Genomic DNA, 20,565 nt, shown 5'->3' on the forward strand with positions numbered 1-20,565 from the left:
AACAAAGGCAATTATCATCTGTGTTCCATATCACAGACTAACATTTTTTCCTTTTTCACCCTCTCCCTCCCTCCCCTCCCCCCTCTTCCAATGATGTTCTCAAGTCTCTCATTGCGAGCATTTAACATAACTATAGATTTTAAAGTATTCCACATTTGGTTAACCAGAATGTCTAAATGAGAATCAGTGGCTATACCTCTTGATGTATTTCAGATGCTTGAAATTGAGTATTTAAAAGTTCTTCTTGAACAGTTGAAATCTTGTTACAAAAAAAAAGTCTGCAAGTATCTGAGCAGAGGGTTGAGAGTTAATAGTGAGTACAGAATTTACTGGAGGGTCCGACAGCTTCTCTAACAGCCGAAAGAATCCACCTGATCAAAGCCAATGATTTTAGCATAATACTACTACTTATCATTTGTATAGCGGTACAAGGCATACGCAGCACTGTACACCATACATGAAGAGAAAGTCCCTGCTCAAAGAGCTTACAATCTAAATAGGACAGACAAACAGACAGAACAAGCAAGAGGCAAGGAAATTAAAGAGGGGATAAAAGGTACAGGGCAAGTGAGTAGTGGTTAGAAGACAAAAGCAGCGTCAAAGAGGATTTGAAAATGGCCAAAGATGGGACTAGACGTACAGGCTCAGGAAGTCTATTCCAGGCGTGGGGAGCAGCGAGATAAAAGGAACGGAGTCTGGAATTAGCAGTAGAGAAGAAGGGGACAGACAAGAGAGATAATAAGCTTTTTTGGTTTCAGAAATGTAAGCATTTACTCTTAATAGCAATATCATGCTTTCCCCTTCAGCATCTCTCTAAAAGTCTACAATTTCATTACTCTCAGAGATTCACAGAACTATGGAGCTGATTTAGAGGACTGAACTACTCTCGACTTTAGCGGGGCAACAGCAACCAAAGTGGAAATGATAATTTTATCCCAACTTTGTGGTACTTAGGTATTTATTTGAGTGCCAACCCAGTGATTATTTATAGCGCTAATGTACAAAGTAATCTGGAAAAGTAATCTGGAAGCTAAGAGTAAGCTCTGCCAAAAATGGCAGGATCTCCTGCTATCACTGTTGGGTCAGGTGGCATTGGTGAAAATGGTTATGGTACAAAAATTGTGGTACCATATGCAGACCATGACCATCTGGTTGATGTGAAAGCATGAAAAGAAATTCTGATCGACTATATCCAAATTCCTTTGGAGGATGAAATCGCCCAGAATTGGGATTGCCAAATTGGTTCTGGACAAATCTCAGGGTGGGCTTAATGTTCCAGATATTCGACTATACAACATGGCTGCCCTGATTTGGTGGGTGCAAGAGGCGGTTACTGGAGTGGAAAAATTCTTTCCCCCTGGTTGGGTAAAAGGCTGGACCACCACCCTCAGGATTTTTAACTTGATCCATGGCCAGGACAGCCGGACTTCACTTTTCCATCAGAAGGTCCGGTTTTTAGACCTGCTGCATAAGGCGTGGAGGTGGTGGTGGAAAAAAACAAGGGAAGAGTCCAGAGGCATCCATATTCCTAACATTGGAGAGGGTAATACCAATTTTTCAGCAGGTTGGGGGCAATCAGTTTTTTTGGATTGAGCCTCTGGGGGGTGAAAGTCTCTGGCCAGTATTGCGGAGCTGGAAGCAGGTTCTTTTTTCCTCCTTTTCCCGGATGGGTGGCACCTTTCCACAAACAACTTTTCTCCTATCTTCAGGTTAGGCATTATTGGGACACACTGTTCCGACAGTACGCCACTGAGTGGGACTTTGGACCCTTGGATCAATTGTTACATAAAACACCAGACTCCCTTAACAAGTTGTCTTTTTAGTATACAGCCCTGAAGACTACCATGCCCCTAGAAGGGTTACATAAGCTGAGAGAGTTCTGGGGGAGGGAGTTAGGATAGGTTTACACTGAATGACAATTTTCAGAGTTTTTTGTTATCTTGAGTGAGTTTACCAAATTTGTGCCCCTGCAGGAAATCCAAATATCAAATTTTACATAGAGCATATTTAACTAAGGAAAAGGGGATAGGTTTGGGATTGTCGGACTTGCCTCAAGTGTATGCAACTGCCTGGGACTCTGCTGTACACTTTTTTCTGGAATGCAATGTCCCTGTTATTTGGTAACAATCAAAAGGAACCAATACTAAACAATATAATGAGAGCTTCTAACACTAAGAAATTGACAATAATATTGTAAATATTGAAAAAACTTTTGGATGGTAAAGAAGAATTCAGTATAGGCTGCACCTGAAACAGAGCTAATTATCAATGAATTACACCATGAAACAGCACACATGATCACTCTAGACATCATGTTTCTCTCTAAAATCAATACCAGTTTTTTCACCCTTTTTGTAGTGAAACAATATATAAATTGTATATGAATTATGTAAGCTATTAGTGGATTATAACAGTACTAAAGTCTCTAACAAAATCTTTGAAAGCATTTTCATCCATCATAATAATGGACTTCTGCAGTAATAGCAAGAGCCACTTATCTGAGTCTCCGCTGTACGCTAACATCCGACAGAGATCCCTGTTTCAGAAACTCCTCCTGGTGCAAGTCGTGCAGTGCACTCCTGAATGAGATTCTGGTTCTCTGCTTTTGGGATCCCAGGAGTCTCTCGATGGAAGCACAGAGTTTGTACTACAGAGGTGATTCCTATTCAGTGAGACCTTGCCAATTAAAAAAATTGATCTTGTCCTATTGGGTATCTGAGGAGCTGTCACCGTTGCATCAATGGCTAGCTCTAGCTGTAGCATTCTACCTCTGGCTATATACTGTGGACAAGTTCTGCCAGGTTTATTTTCCAATACTAGTCCTAAATGAAAAAAACAGCTTTGGTCTTACAACTGGCTTAATTTGCATTTATAATGCAGAGACTGATATAATTTTAATGGCAGGTTACAGATCACTAGCAGCAGATCGGCAATTTCATGTTTGAGTTCTTTCAATACCCTGGGGTGTATTTCATGCGGTCCAGGTAATTTATTACTCTTTAACTTGTCCTCTAGATTGTACACTTGTCTTTAGATTGTTCTCTTGTCTTTTAGATTGTAAGCTCTTTGAGCAGGGACTGTCCTTCTATGTTTAAATTGTACAGCGCTGCGTAACCCTAGTAGCGCTTTAGAAATGTTAGTTAGTAGTAGTAGTAGTAGTAGTAATTTGGCTCAGTACATCTTCCAAATTCACTGAGATTTCTTTCAGTTCCTCCACATCGTCACCCCTAAAAACCATTTCCAGTACAGGTAAATCTCTTATGGCTTCTTCCATAAAGACCAAAGCAAATAATTCATCCAATCTCTCCGCTATGGCCTTGTCCTCCCTGAGTACTCCTTTTGCTCCTTCCTGATCTAAGGATCCCACAGATTCTCTCACAGGCTTGCTGCTTCTGATAAACCTGAAAAAACTGTTACTGTGAGTTTTCTTCTCTGCAGCAAGTTTTTCTTTGTATTTTCTTTTAGCCTTCTTTATCAATGCTTTGCATCTGGCTTGACAGTGCTTATGTTGCTGCTTATTTTCATTTTTAAAAGAATATTTTTTAAAAGATATTCTTTTGGCTCTAATAGCCTCTTTCACCTCATCTTTTAACCATGCTGGCTGTTTTTTGCTCTTTTTTCCACCTTTGTTAATTCATGGAATACATCTAGTCTGGGTTTCCATGATGGTATTTCTAAACAACATCCATGCCTGATTTAAAGTCCTAACCATCGCAGCTGATCATTTCAGCTTCTTTTTAACCAATTTCCTCAAAATTAAAAGCTGCTACAGTAGATTTCCTTAGTGATTTCACTTTAGATATCAGCTCAGTTTGATCATGTTATGATCACTGTTTCCCGGCAGATCCAACACCTTTACCTCTCGTACTATGCCCCACATTCCACTAAAGATGAGATCCAAAATAGCTTCCCCTCTCATTGGTTCGTGGACCAGTTGCTCCAAGAAGCAGCCATTTATTACATCTAGAAATGTTACCTTCCTAGCACTCCCTGATGCAACATTTAACCAGTTAATATAAGGATAATTGAAATCACCCATTATTATAATGTTGCCCATTTTGCCAGCTTTCCTAATTTCTGTAAACATATTTTCATCTGACTCTTTGTTCTGTCCCAGCGGTCAGTAGTACAGTCCTACTAGTATATTCCTTCCCTTCACACCTGGAATTTCTATCCATAAAGATAAGTACATAAGTAATGCCACACTGGGAAAAGACAAAGGGTCCATCGAGCCCAGCATCCTGTCCACGACAGCGGTCAATCCAGGCCAAGGGCACCTGGCAAGCTTCCCAAACGTACAAACATTCTATACTTGTTATTCCTGGAATTGTGGATTTTTCCCAAGTCCATTTAGTAGCAGTTTATGGACTTGTCCTTTAGGAAACCGTCCAACCCCTTTTTAAACTCTGCTAAGCTAACCGCCTTCACCACTTTCTCCGGCAACGAATTCCAGAGTTTAATTATGCGTTGGGTAAAGATTTGTTTTAAATTTACTACACTGTAGTTTCATTGCATGCCCCCTAGTCCTAGTATTTTTGGAAAGCGTGAACAGACGCTTCACATCCACCTGTTCCACTCCACTCATTATTTTATATACCTCTATCATGTCTCCCCTCAGCCGTCTCTTCTCCAAGCTGAATAGCCCTAGCCTCCTTAATCTTTCTTCATAGGGAAGTCGTCCCATCCCCGCTATCATTTTAGTCGCCCTTCTCTGCACCTTTTCCAATTCTACTATATCTTTCTTGAGATGCGGCGACCAGAATTGAGGACAATACTCAAGGTGCGGTCGCACCATGGAGCGATACAACGGCATTATAACATCCTCACACCTGTTTTCCATACCTTTCCTAATAATACCCAACATTCTATTCGCTTTCCTAGCCGCAGCAGCACACTGAGCAGAAGGTTTCAGTGTATTATCGACGACGACACCCAGATCCCTTTCTTGGTTCGTAACTCCTAACGTGGAACCTTGCATGACGTAGCTATAATTCGGGTTCTTTTTTCCCACATGCATCACCTTGCACTTGCTCACATTAAATGTCATCTGCCATTTAGCCGCCCAGTCTCCCAGTCTCGTAAGGTCCTCTTGTAATTTTTCACAATCCTGTCGCAATTTAACAACTTTGAATAACTTTGTGTCATCAGCAAATTTAATTACCTCGCTAGTTACTCCCATCTCTAAATCATTTATAAATATACTAGGAAAAAATGCCCGTTTCTGAGCGCAATGAAACGGGCACTAGCAAGGGGCCCCCTCCCTCCGTCCCTCCAAGTTACTTGCCTTGTTCGGGGTTCGCGTCGCTGTGTGTGGGGAGGGGTTTTTTTTTTTTTTTGCTGCGTCTCCGTGGCCGTGCCTGTGGCGTTTCCGTTTCGGCCCTCGAGTGTCATAGCTCCGCCCCCGACATCATGACATTTTGACGCGAGGGTGGTGCAGACACTCCAGGGCACACCAGATATCTCGGGCGCCTCAACTTCCGTGGAGGCTTCAGAACGTTGGGGTTGCCTTTTATATAGAGAGATTAAAAAGCAGCGGTCCTAGCACAGACCCCTGAGGAACCCCACTAACTACCCTTCTCCATTGTGAATACTGCCCATTTAACCCCACTCTCTGTTTCCTATCTTTCAACCAGTTTTTAATCCACAATAGGACATTGAAGAGCACAGGTACAAATCAAAGTAGGATATACACAAAAGTAGCACATATGAGTTATCTTGTTGGGCAGACTGGATGGACCGTGCAGGTCTTTTTCTGCCGTCATCTACTATGTTACTATGTTATGTCCTCCTATCCCATGACCCTCCAATTTCCTCTGTAGCCTTTCATGAGGTACCTTGTCAAACGCCTTTTGGAAATCCAGATACACTACTACTACTACTACTACTTAACATTTCTAGAGCGCTACTAGGGTTACGCAGCGCTGTACAATTTAACAAAGAGAGACACAATATCAACTGGTTCCCCTTTGTCCACATATTTGTTTACTCCTTCAAAGAATTGAAGTAAATTGGTCAGGCAAGATTTCCCCACACAAAAGCCGTGCTGACTCAGTCTCAGTAATCCATGTCCTCGGATGTGCTCTGTAATTTTGTTTTTAATAATAGCCTCTACCATTTTCCCCAGCACTGACGTCAGACTCACCGGTCTATAATTTCCCGGATCTCCCCTGGAGCCTTTTTTAAAAATCGGTGTTACATTGGCCACCCTCCAATCTTCTGGTACCACGCTCGATTTTAAGGATAAGTTGCATATCACTAGCAGTAGCTCCGCAAGCTCATTTTTCAGTTCTATCAGTACTCTAGGATGAATACCATCCGGTCCAGGAGATTTGCTACTCTTCAGTTTGCTGAACTGCCCCATTACGTCCTCCAGGTTTACCGTGAAGTCAGTAAGTTTCTCAGACTCGTCCACTTGAAATACTATTTCTGACACCGGAAATTCCATGCAGCTATCTGTTTCAGGTAGAATGTTTATTTTGTTTGACTCAATTCCCTCTTTAACATATAGGGCAACCCCCCTCCAATTTGATCCACTCTATTATTGCAATATAATTTGTACCCTGCTAATAGAGTGTCCCATTGATTGTCCTCCTTCCACCAGGTCTCTGATATGCCCATTATATCTACATTTAGTGCTATATACACCAATTCTTGTATCTTATTTTTAAAGCTTCTAGCATTTGTATATAGACACTTCAAATTGTCTTTTTTCCTTGCACCTACAGGCTGCTTTGAAGTTAATGGGGATAATTTACATCCTTTACTCTGTTCTCCCATTGAACACTCCTGGCTTTCTTTCACCATTATTGAAACTTCTCTATCGGGATTCCCTAAAGATCTTGTTTCAATAGTATCCTTCAAGGACACTCCACACCAAACCATGAGCTCTTGGGCGACTGTCTGCTCCCCTCCCCTAATTTTAGTTTAAAAGCTGCTCTATCTCCTTTTTAAGTGTTAGCGCCCATAGGGAAGGGACATGTGCACCCGAAGATATGGAGAGTGGATGCAATCACTAAATGCCTGTTCCTCACTTGAAAAATCCCTGGGTTTGATTGGATTTTTATCGAGGCTTGATATCAAATTTCACAGAAAAGGTGGAGTTGTTGAACTGCCTCCTACAGATGGCGGCACCAGAAAAGCTTACCTGGTAGACTGAGCTGGAAATCACCTTCCAAAGCTTGAAAGAAGCTCTGTGCTCGTCTTGTTTAGTCTTGACTTTATCCAGCCATTCATTCACTGATGCTTCAGAGGTGGGCTTAGGTACAGTCCTGGCCCAAAAAATAGATGGAGTGGAATACCCAATGGGCTTCATCAGTCAGGAGTTGCTTCCCTGTGAGAAGACTTACATGGTGATTGAAATGGAGGCACTAGTTGTAAAATGGGCTTTGGAGGCATTCCAGTATCACTAACTAGGACGAAGGTTCACCTTGGTCACACAGCATCAGTCTCTCAAGAGGCTGGCCAGACATAAGGAAAGCAATAGCCTTTCTGATTAAATATATGGCACCAACCTGGAAACAAGCATCAGAATACAGATACACAATCTCTCTCTCTCATGAAGTGGCCCCCATCGAATTAGGTGCTTAATAGGGTATGGTTTAGAGTATGTGATGGAGTGTAGGAAGATACCAGTTTTCCTTAAGCACACTTCTTCACAGGACCACCTCAAGAGGCCTGGGAAGCTTAACCAGGAGGGTGTAGTTCAGCTGAGGAAAGAAATGGAGGCCCAGAGCAGGAAGAAGCAGACCTCTAGTTTACTCCTACAAAACATACATTTGAAGGACCTGAGGAGTAGCCATGAGGTAGGAAAAGGTTTTACCTTGCAAAAACTGTTCACATTGTGATTCTTCCTCTATTTTGTTTGAAATTTAACTCCAAGGTACTTTATGTATACTGCTGAGCTAACAGCCTGTGAGAAGAACAGATTCCCTGTTTGTTTTTCCTTTTGAACCAAAAAACTGAAGATTTTTTGTACACTTTTAAACTATAATCTAGCTATGTTTGTTAAGGCTTCTTGCACTATGCCTGCTCACGCTGTCAGAAGCACTATCATAAGTTTATGGAGATAAAGAGCTCAGATTCTAAATATGGACAATTCCCAGATATAGCTGTGTAATCTGGGTCTGCTTGGAGCTTGTAAGATTTGTTTGGAGATGGTCAGTGTACATAACAAGCAGATCCTAAAGAACAAACCAGTAATTTATAGAACACTGTCACCCTTCCCTTCTAAACATACTCCAGGTATGTCTTTTTCCAAAAGATAAATGGCTTTGAAAATTGTCCTAGAGCTCAGAAGAATGTGGTACTTACACTGTCTGATTGTAAGGTTTTCCTGGAGTAGCTGATTTTCGATAATACAACTGAGATTAAGGTCAGCTGTTACATTTAGCTTTAGTATGCTGAAGACACTGTACTGGCTCATGTTTCTATGGAACGTGACTGAAGGTGCTGGAAGGCTGCTGTGAGTAGTATCTGTCCAGTGGATCTTTGGCTCTGGGTATCCATTGCTAGAGCTGCAGGTGAAAGTAACCTCTTTCCCAAATTCCACTTCATTCACCTCAGGGTCACTTGGGTATGATTGTATGTAATTAGCTGTGAGGGGGAACATCATAACACACTGTTAGCACACAGACAAAAAAACCTATTATACTGTCTAAAAAGCATAACATATATAGCACAGGGCCCTGGCCCAGTAGCACAATGCCTAAGATAATGCAGGGACCAAGCTCAATTCCCAGTCTATTAAAGAGGCTTGGCTCAGCACCATAGGAGTATGATGCTCCAGTTAACTAAGGGTAGTGGCATAGCCAGACAACCAATTTTGGGTGAGGCCTGAGTCCAAAGTGGAAGGGCACATAATTTTCTCTCCACCCCTCCCCAACTCAAAATACAAATTCTTTAGCTGGTGAGGATCCTCAAGCCCCGCCAGCCAAAATCCTCCTCCAAAGACAGCCAGAGCTCCCTTTTACCAAGCTTTGCAGTCAGTAACAGCATCCCTGAGCCACTGATACCAGCACCCCACACAGTTGTTGGCATTGGCAGCTGGGAGTTTTGGCTGCCTTTGGAGGAGGTCTTCAACTGGCGAGGCTTAAGGATCCTCACCAGCTAAAGGGTGGTGTTAAATATGTTGGAACCCAAGGCAGAAAATAAGGAGGGGTCCTCCTTGATCTCCTCTCCTCCCTGTCTCCCTGATCTCCCCACCGCCATTACTACCACACTCCAACAGACCTTCACTAAATACAGAACAAGGGATCAAAAATTAAAACTAAAAATATTTAGTAACATAGAAAATGATAGCAGACAAAGACCTGAACGGTCCATCCAGTCTGCCCAACAAGATAAACTAAATTTACATGGTATATGATACTTTATATGTATATCCAAGTTTGATTTGTCCTTGCCATTCTCAGGGCACAGACCGTAGAAGTCTGCTGAACTGGGAACCCCAGAAAAACACATCCCTGCAATATATCTAGCAGCAAACTATGCTAACACATCTCACAGGATCCTACAATCACTCACATGGGAAAAAGATTCAGCATAAGGGGGTCCTTTACATGCTCATCCTCAAATGTGGTATATATCATTCAATGCAAAAAGTGTGAAGAAGGGTGCAATATTGGAGAAACAAGCCAGATGCTAAAGACTAGGCTTAATTTACATAGGCACAATATTAAACATTCCAATGCCAACCATGATACTACCTTTGTGGGACATCACTTTACAAAACCAGAACACTGCATTTATGATCTTATGGTAAGAATACAAAAGGAAATTTTAAGACAATTCAAAACGTAAGACCTTTGAAGTCAAAATGATAAAATATTTTGACACTCACCAGACAGGACTTAACAAAGATCTGGGCTTTCTATCCCACTATAAACCATAAATTTTACTGCTTTGTCAGTCTCTTATCAGTCATCCATTTTTCCCTGTTTCTTACCTAACCTACCCCTCCCTCTTCCTGTGAGACTGTCATTAGAATGCTCTTGTGTTTCACTATATATTCTGATATTTGTCGAGATTTGCTTATTTCTGATCTGAAGAAGCTAATCAAAAAATGTATTAAGTTAGACCAATAAAAAAGGTATCATTTTATTTTATATGTTTTGATTTATTCATATTTATTACCTTTAAAAGTGGACTAAAATGGCTACCACATCACTTTACTCAAAACAACTGAAGAAAACCAAAGCAGCATTAGGGGAGCTCTATGATGTGGAACTAAAATTTAAATTGGAAAGAATTAGGCAAAAGTATTTTGAAGCAGGGAACAAAGTGGGGAGATTACTGGCTCAAAGATTAAAAATACAGCAATCTAGAACTAAAATTGTGAGCATTAAGGATAAGGAGGGAAGAGACATTTACTACAGACAAAGAGATACAGGCCAGGTTTGTGGAGTTTTATGATGAGAGCTATACCTCTGAACTCACAGCCAGTGCTGCTATTGATAGATATTTGGGGGAGGGGTTCTATTTACCTTCATTAAATGCTAGTGAGAAGCAGTTGTATAATGGGAAGTCTTGTTAGAGGAAGTGGTTAGAATGGTTAGAGCTCTGAAAATATGAAAATCCTCAGGATTTGATGGATTCACAGGACTTTTTTTTATATAAAACTAGTAAAAAAAGGCCCATTTCTGACACATATGAAATGGGCGCTAGCAAGGTTTTCCTCAGAGTGTGTATGTTTGAGAGAGTGTGTGTGAGAGAGAGTGAATGTGTGTGGGTGCGAGATTGGTTATAGAGGCACATTGGTCTTCTCTGAAAGTTCCCAATATGCAAAAGGTGAAAGATAAATTGCGCTTTCTCTGTGCGAGATATCAGGGGTTGGTGCTAAGGTCTCTCGCACCAAACTATCAGGTGGTGCCACCTTCCCCCCCCCCCCCCCCCCCCCGGTCTAGCTTCTCCTTCCTCTCTTCACCCTCTCCCCTTCTCCCACCCCACCACCCCTTTTTCAGCCCAGTGCCTTAAAAGGTGAAGAACAAAAGTTGTTTGGTTTTTTATACTTATTTGACAGCTTCCCATATGTAGATATAAATATCATTAAATAAAATTGAATATCACTAAAACTGCTTAAAACATTATTGTAGCTGGTAAAAACAGCACTAATAAAGTCTGTATTTTGTGCTCATTTTTCTACACTGTTCTATACAATACAGTAATACATGGCCAAATTTCAGTGAGGATATCCTGTTTACTGATGGGCTCATCTTAACTGTTATAATCTGCCTTGGGAAGGAATATACTGTGAAATTAAATTGAATTAAAATTGAACTCTCCTTTCATTGGGGCACATGGAATCACATCTTCACCTCATCTCTTTTGTACAAATGGATTATTCTGTTTTGAGCATGTTTCAGGGACAAGTGGTTTTCATAAGTCAATATAATAAAAATAAATATTTTCTTTAATATAAGCCCCCAATGCAGTTCATTGGTTTTCCTATATTTTGACCTTGTGATGAGTGTGACTTATACTGTGCCAAAACCTGCCTGCTGCCCCCTCCCACACACTACAACCCCCCCACCACCAGTGTAGTTACAACTGCCCATCCTTCCGCATACTACAACCCCCCCCCACTGCTGCAGTTGCCACCCCACTCACACACACTAAAGCCCTCCCTGGTCCTACCTTGAAGGGCCCTGGTGATCTAATGGCTTCTTCGGGGCAGGAAAGAACCCACTCTTTCCTGTCCACTGTTGCTACTGTGCCCGGCACCACTTGTGTTTTCAAAATGGCTGCCGGGACTGCAGCCAGTTTTAAAACATGGCAGTGGCGCAGAAGAGCAAAGCAGAGACAGAGTAGTGGCAGTGGGCAAGAAACAGTTCCTGCTCCTGTGGCCGAAGAGGCCACTACACCACCAAGGCAAGCCCTTTAAGGGAGGATTTGGGAGGGCTGTAGTGTGCAGCGGCAGTGGCCAGTGGAGCACAATGGGTAAGTATTGGCAGTTTCTGGTGCCCCTCGAATGCTGGCAACACCCTGCCGTGCATACCCTGCTTAGCGCGTTCCGCTGGACCTGAGAGATATCACCTTATGGCTTTTGAAAAATAACAAGTGGCAACAATTTCAGCAAATGTGGTGTTGGTTTGTGGAAAGGGATTAGAGAGAAGGGGGCGTTTGCTGTTGCTGTTCTTTAAAAAACAGATGATATTTGCCATATCTGGTGAGGATGTCTTCTTGCACTAACTTTTGTTAGTGATAATGTTATCTGGATTGTCATCTTTGACACTGTTGTAAATTGGATAAAATTATAATAAATAAAAAGTTTTATAAAAAAAAAAAAAAGGAAAGAAAATTTGCAGGCCTCTGGGAACAGAGTGTTTGTAGGCCTACAAGCACCATAGGCAGTATAAAAACATTCCCTTTGTAGGCAACTTCCTCCTCTTGGAGGGGTTTGGAGCTACTGCATGCTTCATGTCCTTACCTTCCACATTCAGGGTGATGAAAGCCTCATGAATCACATTATATTTGGTCTCATTCTTCATCACGATGCACTTATAGATTTGTTTGTCAGAGAGGCTGAGGTTGGAGAGAAGCAGAGAGAAATTGCCTTCCTGCAACTTGTCCCAGAAAAGCTGGGTCCTGCCCTGGTATTCCAATGCCTGGTACTTCTCACCATTATCCCCAGAGAGGAATGCATATACCACTTTGTTATCCAGTGTCTGCCAGTACACCCGCAGCTGATCTAGCGAGAAATTCAGTGGTTGTGTGATAATACAGCGAAGCACTGCTGACTTCCCAACTTTGCCAACCACTGTCGGGTGCTCTTTCTCATCACCTACACAGAAAGAGAACACAAGCATCACACATTAATCTCTTACGCTCTTGAGCAAGACAAAACAAACGCACAGTCACCTTTTCCTTTCACTTTCAATTACACTGCTAAGGAGAAGAATATACCTATCATGCCAAGTGGTTTTTCTATTCAGCATTAGAAATAATCACACCACGCTATGAAATAGGCAGAAGTCAAAGTCTGCCACCTTGGAAAACACACTCATTTTACAGTCATCTGTATTTATTTATATATTTAAAAAGTACGGGTAGGTTACAATTACACATCAAAAACAATAACTAAGATAAAGTAAAAAATTTAAAATATTCCACAATCCGAAATTCATTAACAAGCCACTGTCATAATAGACTTACATTTGTCACCTGATTACACAGTAGACCTTCTTCTTAAACAGACCCTATCCATCGTAGGAAATACCTAGCAAATATCCATGCTGAGTGTGTACTATATGTAAGGCCGATAAACATTCTGGATGCAAAAAAATAGAACATTAAAATAGGTGTTTTTGGATAACAGAAAAATACTACTCCTTGTACTTTTTCACCCCTCCCCCGATTTCTCTATTCTCCTCCAGGAAATTTTTTTTGCCTACCTTTTTTCTAAGTGACATAAATACACAAGTAGGTCAGCTGAGGTCCTGCACTTTGAGTGCCTCTGTTATAAACAAAGTCATTTTATTACTGACAGTGGTTGCAAGGCAAAGTACTATACAACTTTTGGACATTCTTACCTGTTCCATAAAATGGTGTGGAAGCCATGTTAGTCCACTTTTAAAGGTAATGAATAGAAACAAAACAACGCAAAAAGATGATAAGATGGTACCATTTTATTGGACTAACTTCTTTAGCGTCCCTCCAGACCGGCCTAGACGGATGAGTTATGCACTCCTACCAGCAGGTGGGTGGAGACTGAGAACTACAGAATTCTGATGGGGCCTATAAGTTAGCTGTGGAGTCCCTCCCAAAGTCAGTATAGAGTAGTTACTTACCTGTAACAGGTGTTCTCCGAAGACAGCAGGCTGCATATTCTCACAAGTGGGTGACGCCACGTCGGCCCCGGAGGATTTTAAAGCAAAATCTCAAAATCTCTTTACGGCGTTCCGTCGCGCGAGCGATCGTACTGCGCATGTGCGCACACCTCTTCCCGCTCGCTGTGCAGGACACGCCCCTCAGTTATATCCAAAAGATAGAGGAGACAACTCCAAAAGGGGAGGTGGGAGGGTTTGTGAGAATATGCAGCCTGCTGTCTTCGGAGAACACCTGTTACAGGTAAGTAACTACTCTTTCTCCAAAGACAAGCAGGCTGATATTCTCACAAGTGGGGTATCCCTAGCTTCCAGGCTTACACAACAAACAGTGGTCAATTGAGTCTCGCAACGGCGAGGCCAGAATAAAAATTGACCTGAAAAGAAGAAACATCTAAATGAGTGTAGCCTGGAACAGAACAAACATGGGCTTAGGAGGGTTGGAGTTGGATTCTAAACCCCAAAGAAGTTCTGCAGCCCCGACTGCCCAAAACCGACTGACGCGTCGGCTATCCTGCTGAAGGCAGTAGTAAGATGTGAATGTGTGGACTAATGACCACGCCGCAGCTTTGCAGATTTCTTCAATAGTGACTGATCTTAGATTAGCCACCGACTCAGCCATGGCTCTAATTTTGTGAGCCGTGACATGGCTCTCTAGAGTCAGTCCAGCTTGGACAAAAATGAAGGAGATGCAATCTGCTAGCTAAGAAGAAATGATGCGGTTTCCGACAGCAACTGGCATTAAAGAAATAAACAACTGGGCGGACCGTCCGAGGGAGCTCGTCTGCTCCACGCAAAAAGTGCGCAGCTTGCTTTCGCCAGGGCTTGCAAGATGAGGGAGAAAGAATGTTGGCAAGAGAATTGACTGGATCAGCTGGTACTCTGATAGCAGCGCCAGTAAGAACTTTGTCTGCATGCGGAGAACTACTCTGTAAAGATGAGGAGTAAGGTAAGGCGCTTGAGCTACTAGAGTCTGAAGCTCACCGACCTTACGAGTTGAAGGAACAGCCACTAAGAAAAAACGACCTTCCAGGTCCAATACTTCAGATGACAGGAATCCAGTGGCCCGAATTGAGCTTGCAGCAGCTGGATGAAAACGACATTGAAACCCCAAGATACTGAATAAGGAGTGATAAGGGCTCTGACCGAAGCATAAGAGCCAACTGTGAAAATTATTGTACTAAGCTCAACAGAAATAATCCCCCCTAGACACATAGAAGGAATTTTCTCAACACTGGGGGAGAAATAAACCTCTCATGAAGTGGACAGCTAAAGGCTGACCTTTTACACGTTGATGATAAGCTCTCATTGCACGAAGATGAATACTGACAGAGTTGGTCTTGAGACCAGACTCAGACAGGTGTAGAAAGAACTCAAGCAAGGTCTGTATAAGACAAGAGGCAGGATCTAGGGCCTTGCTGTCACACCAGACGGCAAACCTCTTCCATGAAAAGAATAACATCTCTTTGTGAAATCTTTTCTGGAAGCAGGCAAGAGTCGGGAGACACTCTTCTGGAAAACTCAACGAAAACTACACATTCAACATCCAGACCGTGTGAGGCAGAGATTGGAGGTTGGGATGTAGAAGTGCCCCCTCGTTCTGTGTAATGAGAGCTGGAAAACATTCCAACTCCAGAAGAAGAGGGAATCGTATCTGACGTAGCTAGAAAGGAGCAATCAGAATCATGGCTCCACAATCTTGCTTGAGAATCAGCAAAGTCTTTTCCACCAGATGTATGGGAGGATACGCATACAGAAAACCTGTCCCCCAAAAAAGGAGAAAGGCATTCGATGATAGACTGCCGTGAACCTGCAGCCTGGAACAGAACTGAGGGACTTTGTGATTGGACTAAGTAGGAAAAAGATCCACTGAGGGGGTATCTCACTCCCGGAAGATCTTTCGAGCTACAGCCATGCTCAACAACCATGACTGTAGCATTATCCTGCTCAGCCTGTCGGCCAGACTGCTGTTTTCGCCAATTAGATAAATGGCTTGGAGAAAACATGCCGCGTTGGCGGGCCCACCGCTACATCTGCATGGCATCCTGACTCAGAGGACAAGATCCAGTACTCCTTTGTTATCGAGTACATCACAACCCGATTGTTTGGTTGAATTAAAATAATTTGGTTGGATAGCCAGGAGGGATGCAACCCTCGTGAGCAGCTTTTGACTGAATAAGGTGGACGGGAAGCCTCAGAATCAAAATGGAGAGAATTAACCACCTCTGAGGGGAATTCCGAAGACTGGCAAACAGTTGGGTCACATCCTCTAGATACCCTAAAGTTGATACCACTGGGAAGCTAGGATGCACTGAGCGGATGTCATGTGCAAAAGTGCCATGGGTGATAAGGGAACACATGCACTCCCAGTCCATGAAGATACGCTGCAGAACAGCCAGGCACTAGGAAAAACATACTCTGGACGCAAAGTGAGTATAAGTATCCTGTAAGTCCAGAGAGCATAACCAATCGTTTTCCTGAAGTATGGGAAGAAGAATGCCCAGGGAAATCATCCTGAACGAAATCTGTTTAGGCCTCCTATGTCTATGATGAGACGCAACCCACAAGGAAGGACCTGGAATAGAAACTCAACCCTTCTTGTCCTGGTGGAACGGGCTCGACTGCATTGCACTGAGAAAGACAGAGAGTTCCTCTGCAAGTACTCACTGATGATGGAAGCTAAAGGATTAAGCTCCCAATGAACAATGTGGAGGGTTTGATTCCAGATTGAGAATGCAGATTGGCCGGTACGGACGTTTTTTTTTTTTTTTTATATTGGCTATGCTGAATTGGAGCCAGTCAAAAACCCCTCTCCGGTTCCTGCGGAACAGCTGCAGGAGTCTGATTAGGTGCACGCCGCTAACTAGAACGAGCGTGCTGAGGCATAGCCTAAACCGGCTGTCGAGAAGTAAGAGTATACGTACGACCCCTTAAGGCACAAGGAAAACTACTCTTCTCTTCAAAGAACTTCCGAGATGAGGAAGTGTAAGCACAGCATATCTACAATTTTCTGCTGAGTCTCCTCCTCCAGGTGAGAGGCACACAGTCATGAGAGTCTGCGCATCACTGTACCTAGAGCAGAAATCTAGGTGTTACATTACAAGTGTCGAAATGCCATTGGACAGGAACTTGCAACACACCGTGTGCCACCTGACCACTTGGTGAAAAGGTGTAGCCTACTCTGGTGGGAATGCTCGTATAGATCTGGCAGGACTTGGTTTTGGACGCGATCATGCCAGCCTGGTACGCCATTCCCCAAAGGAGGCTAAGGATGTATGCTCTGGCCCCGGGGGCGCCGAAGCAAGTTCTTAGAACTCCTATCTGTTCTGAGTGGCAGAAGACTCAGATGAAGATGGTAGTCCAGGACCTCGAGCATCTGCATTGGGTTGATTCACAATCTCGACTGTAATGTCAAGACAGATAGAAGATCTAGAGGATTCTCAGCAGAGAAAACCCCATGACCTTCATGTTCATCAGATGAACCATCATTGAACTGAGCTAACTACTCAAACAGAGCAGCTCAGATCCAAACATTGACCAGTATAGAGCAACTGTCATACATACAATTATACCAGAACAGCTATGGAAAATTATGTTCTCCTGTAGGCAAACTGGCTGTTCTTAACATGCATTTCTGGGCCTGGAAGCCAAGGTATGGAGGCGCGGTAAGTTCTACGACGGGGTCAAGAAGTTGCCCCAGTAGGCTGCGAACACCCATACCAGAGGCAGCATCGGTGAAGGAGACCAGGTGAAAAGCTAGATGCCGCAGGAGGCGGTAGCACCCATGGCATCCAATGGTACCCATGGTCCCAAAGCCAAGGACAAAATCAGGAAATGCAAGGGAATCGAAACCAGACTGCCAGGTGACTTCCATAACAGAGATGCGACCGATGGTACCGATAGTACCCATGGCACCGACGGTACCGATGATACACATGGTACCGATGACCCCCGGTACCAATGGAATCCATGGTACTTTACCCATGATACTCTGGTATCGATGGTACCCTTGACATGTGGTACCGATGGTACCCATGATATCCGGCACCAACAGCACCGACGGTACCGATGTACACATGGTACCGACGGTGCTCAAGACACCTGGTACCAATGGCACTCATGGTACCTGGTCATGATATCTGGTATCGATGGTACTCATGTACCAACGGTATCCATGATACCTGTCCATGGTACCGATGATGCCCGATACCGATGGTACTCATGATATTCGGTACCGATGGGCGATGATACCTGGTACCGATGGTCGATGGTGCCCATGATACCTGGTGCAGATGGTGCCCATGACACCTGGTACCGACGGCACCCATGCACCGAAGACACTCGGCACCGACGGTACCCATGGTACCGATGATACCCGGTGCCGACGGGACCCACGGCACCGATGACACCCGGTACCGACGGGACCCATGTACCAATGTTCCTGGCACCGATACTCCTCGGTACCGACGCACCGATGACATTCGGCACCGACGGCACCGATGATACTCGGTACCGACGGCACCCATGGTACCGATGATACTCGGTACCGACGGTACCCATGACACCCGGTACCGATGATATCCACGGAACCGATGATACCCAGTACCGATGGCACCGTTGATACCTGGTACCGGTATCGACGTCCAAAGCCAGGATACCTCCATAACAGAGGGAGCAACGCTCTCGGCACCGACTGATGTGAAGCCCCGATACCTCCATAACAGAGGGAGCAAAGCTCTGGGCACCGATGGTACCGACACCCGCTGATGCGCCCGAATGACCTGCCAAGCAGGAGGCGCCGAGGCAGGTGGAGACCTATTCGATGCATAACTATACCCAGCGTGCATCGGTCTCTGTCGGACTCCAGAATGATCTCCTTTGGGCATCCCTGGCAGAGTAGAATACATCTCGTCTTTGAGACACTACTTGCGCTTCACAGGGAGATGATCCGGCCCAAGACACATCCGCCGATGCGCCCAAATCTCCTTTGGGCATCCCTGACAAGTAGCATAAGTCTCGTCTTTGAGACACTACTTGCGCTTCACAGGGAGATGATCCGCCAGAATCTCCTTTGGGCATCCCTGACAAGTAGCATAAGTCTCGTCTTTGAGACACTACTTGCGCTTCACAGGGAGATGATCCGGCCCAAGACACGTCCGCCGATGCGCCCGAATAACCTGCAGAGCAGGAGACGCCGAGGCGGGTGGAGACTCGCTTCAAAGGTGACACCACTGATTTTGTGTCACCAGGTTGCCCATTCAGTGGCTGAGCAGGGATGCACCTGCTTAACATACACCTTCACCACTTGTGTTGAAGCAGGCTCTCACAGCTCTCGAGAGCCATTTGTTTAAGTTTTAATAAATGGATCTAAAAATGTGGGCTTGTTTTATTTGCTGGCGAGAGAGAGCCCACAGATAACAATATACCAGCACTTTTATAAGAAAAAAGAAAAGAGAAGCTTATAAGCTTTGTTTCATTTCAGGCACAGCCCCTTGTGACTCTGGCAATTAGTTAACTTTTTCTTGCCCCAGGTACAAAAAGAACCTGTATAAATATAAGCCACAATGAGCCTGCCATGAAAAGTACAAATGAAAAATAAAGAACACCCAAAAGGGTAAAATAAAAAAAAAAAGAGATTTTACTCCGAGGACCTGATGAAACACGAAGCCCTAACGAACTCCGTGTCTCCTCAGACGCGGGAAAAAGAAAAACTGAGGGGCGTGTCCGCACAGTGAGCGGGAAGAGGTGTGCGCACATGCGCAGTACGATCGCTCGCGCGACAGAATGCCGTAAAGAGATTTTGCTTTAAAATCCTCCGGGGCCGACGTGGCGTCACCCACTTGTGAGAATATCAGCCTGCTTGTCTTTGGAGAATTCTCAGTATCCCAGCAAGTGGTAGAGGTGCAAGGCTGCACAGTCTCGACTGGTCTGGTAGGCCTGGGGATTCCTAATCCTAAGGGGGGGGGGGGGGGGGAAGCTATGGGGTTAGCAGTGTTTGTAATTCATTCTGGCTCCTAATTTCTGCTTCTTAACCAGGGCTCCTTGGCTGCAACTGTGGTCCATGGGGGTCAAACCTGGGTGAAATTGAAAGGGAATGGGACTTGATATACTGCCTTTCTGTGGTTTTTGCAACTACATTCAATGTAGTTTACATAGTACTTATGTGTACCTGGGGCAATGGAGGGTTAAGTGACTTTTCCAGTCACAGGGAGCTGTGGTGGGACTTCAACCCAGTTCCCCAGGATCAAGGTCCACTGCACTAACCACTAGGCTACTCCTCCGCACATTCCTTCCCCCCCCCCACCCCTCCCCCCATATACTTTCTGGATCCATGGCCCTGGGGAGCTCCTTTCAGTTTCTAGAGGTCCTTTTGTGCCTCTGCCCCTGGTGCAGTCTAGGGGCCTTGAGTGCCTGGGAGGTGAGCCTCACCTTTGGTCTATGTAAAAAAGGAAAAAAAAAAAACCTAGCCTCTCTAGTTTGGCAGTGCTCTGCGGTCTCTTTTGTTTTGTGCTCAGTTTGGAAGCACTCAAGCTTTGCCTTGCTGAGAAGGGTTTTTCAGTGGTGTTCTTAGACCCCCCCCCCCCCCCCTTCTCCCGTAGCTCTTGACTTTATTCCTAGCTAATTTTTAGTTGAGCTATTTATTCCTTCTATGGAGGCTTTCTCTTATGAGCCTGTTTTATTCTGAGTTACCTTGGCCTTGGAGGGCCTTTTTGATTTGTTTTTTTGCAGTGGCGTAGCAGGGGGG

The 20,565-nt window shown here is 44.1% G+C and overlaps 1 protein-coding gene across 1 annotated transcript in view; it reads right to left on the reverse strand.

Annotated features, from left to right (window-relative positions):
- LOC115471318 (ICOS ligand-like) overlaps positions 1 to 13,554 on the reverse strand; it is a 57,493-nt gene extending 43,939 nt beyond the window's left edge. Inside the window, exons 1-3 of the mRNA XM_030205020.1 lie at positions 13,527 to 13,554; positions 12,425 to 12,778; positions 8,311 to 8,592 (exon numbers count right to left, since the gene is read on the reverse strand). Of these exons, the coding sequence (XP_030060880.1) occupies positions 8,311 to 8,592; positions 12,425 to 12,778; positions 13,527 to 13,554 (664 nt within the window). The remainder of the gene's footprint in view (positions 1 to 8,310; positions 8,593 to 12,424; positions 12,779 to 13,526) is intronic.
- Between the last annotated feature and the right edge of the window lie 7,011 nt (positions 13,555 to 20,565).

The sequence above is a fragment of the Microcaecilia unicolor genome, chromosome 5, assembly GCF_901765095.1.
Source record: "Microcaecilia unicolor chromosome 5, aMicUni1.1, whole genome shotgun sequence".
NCBI lineage: Eukaryota > Metazoa > Chordata > Amphibia > Gymnophiona > Siphonopidae > Microcaecilia > Microcaecilia unicolor.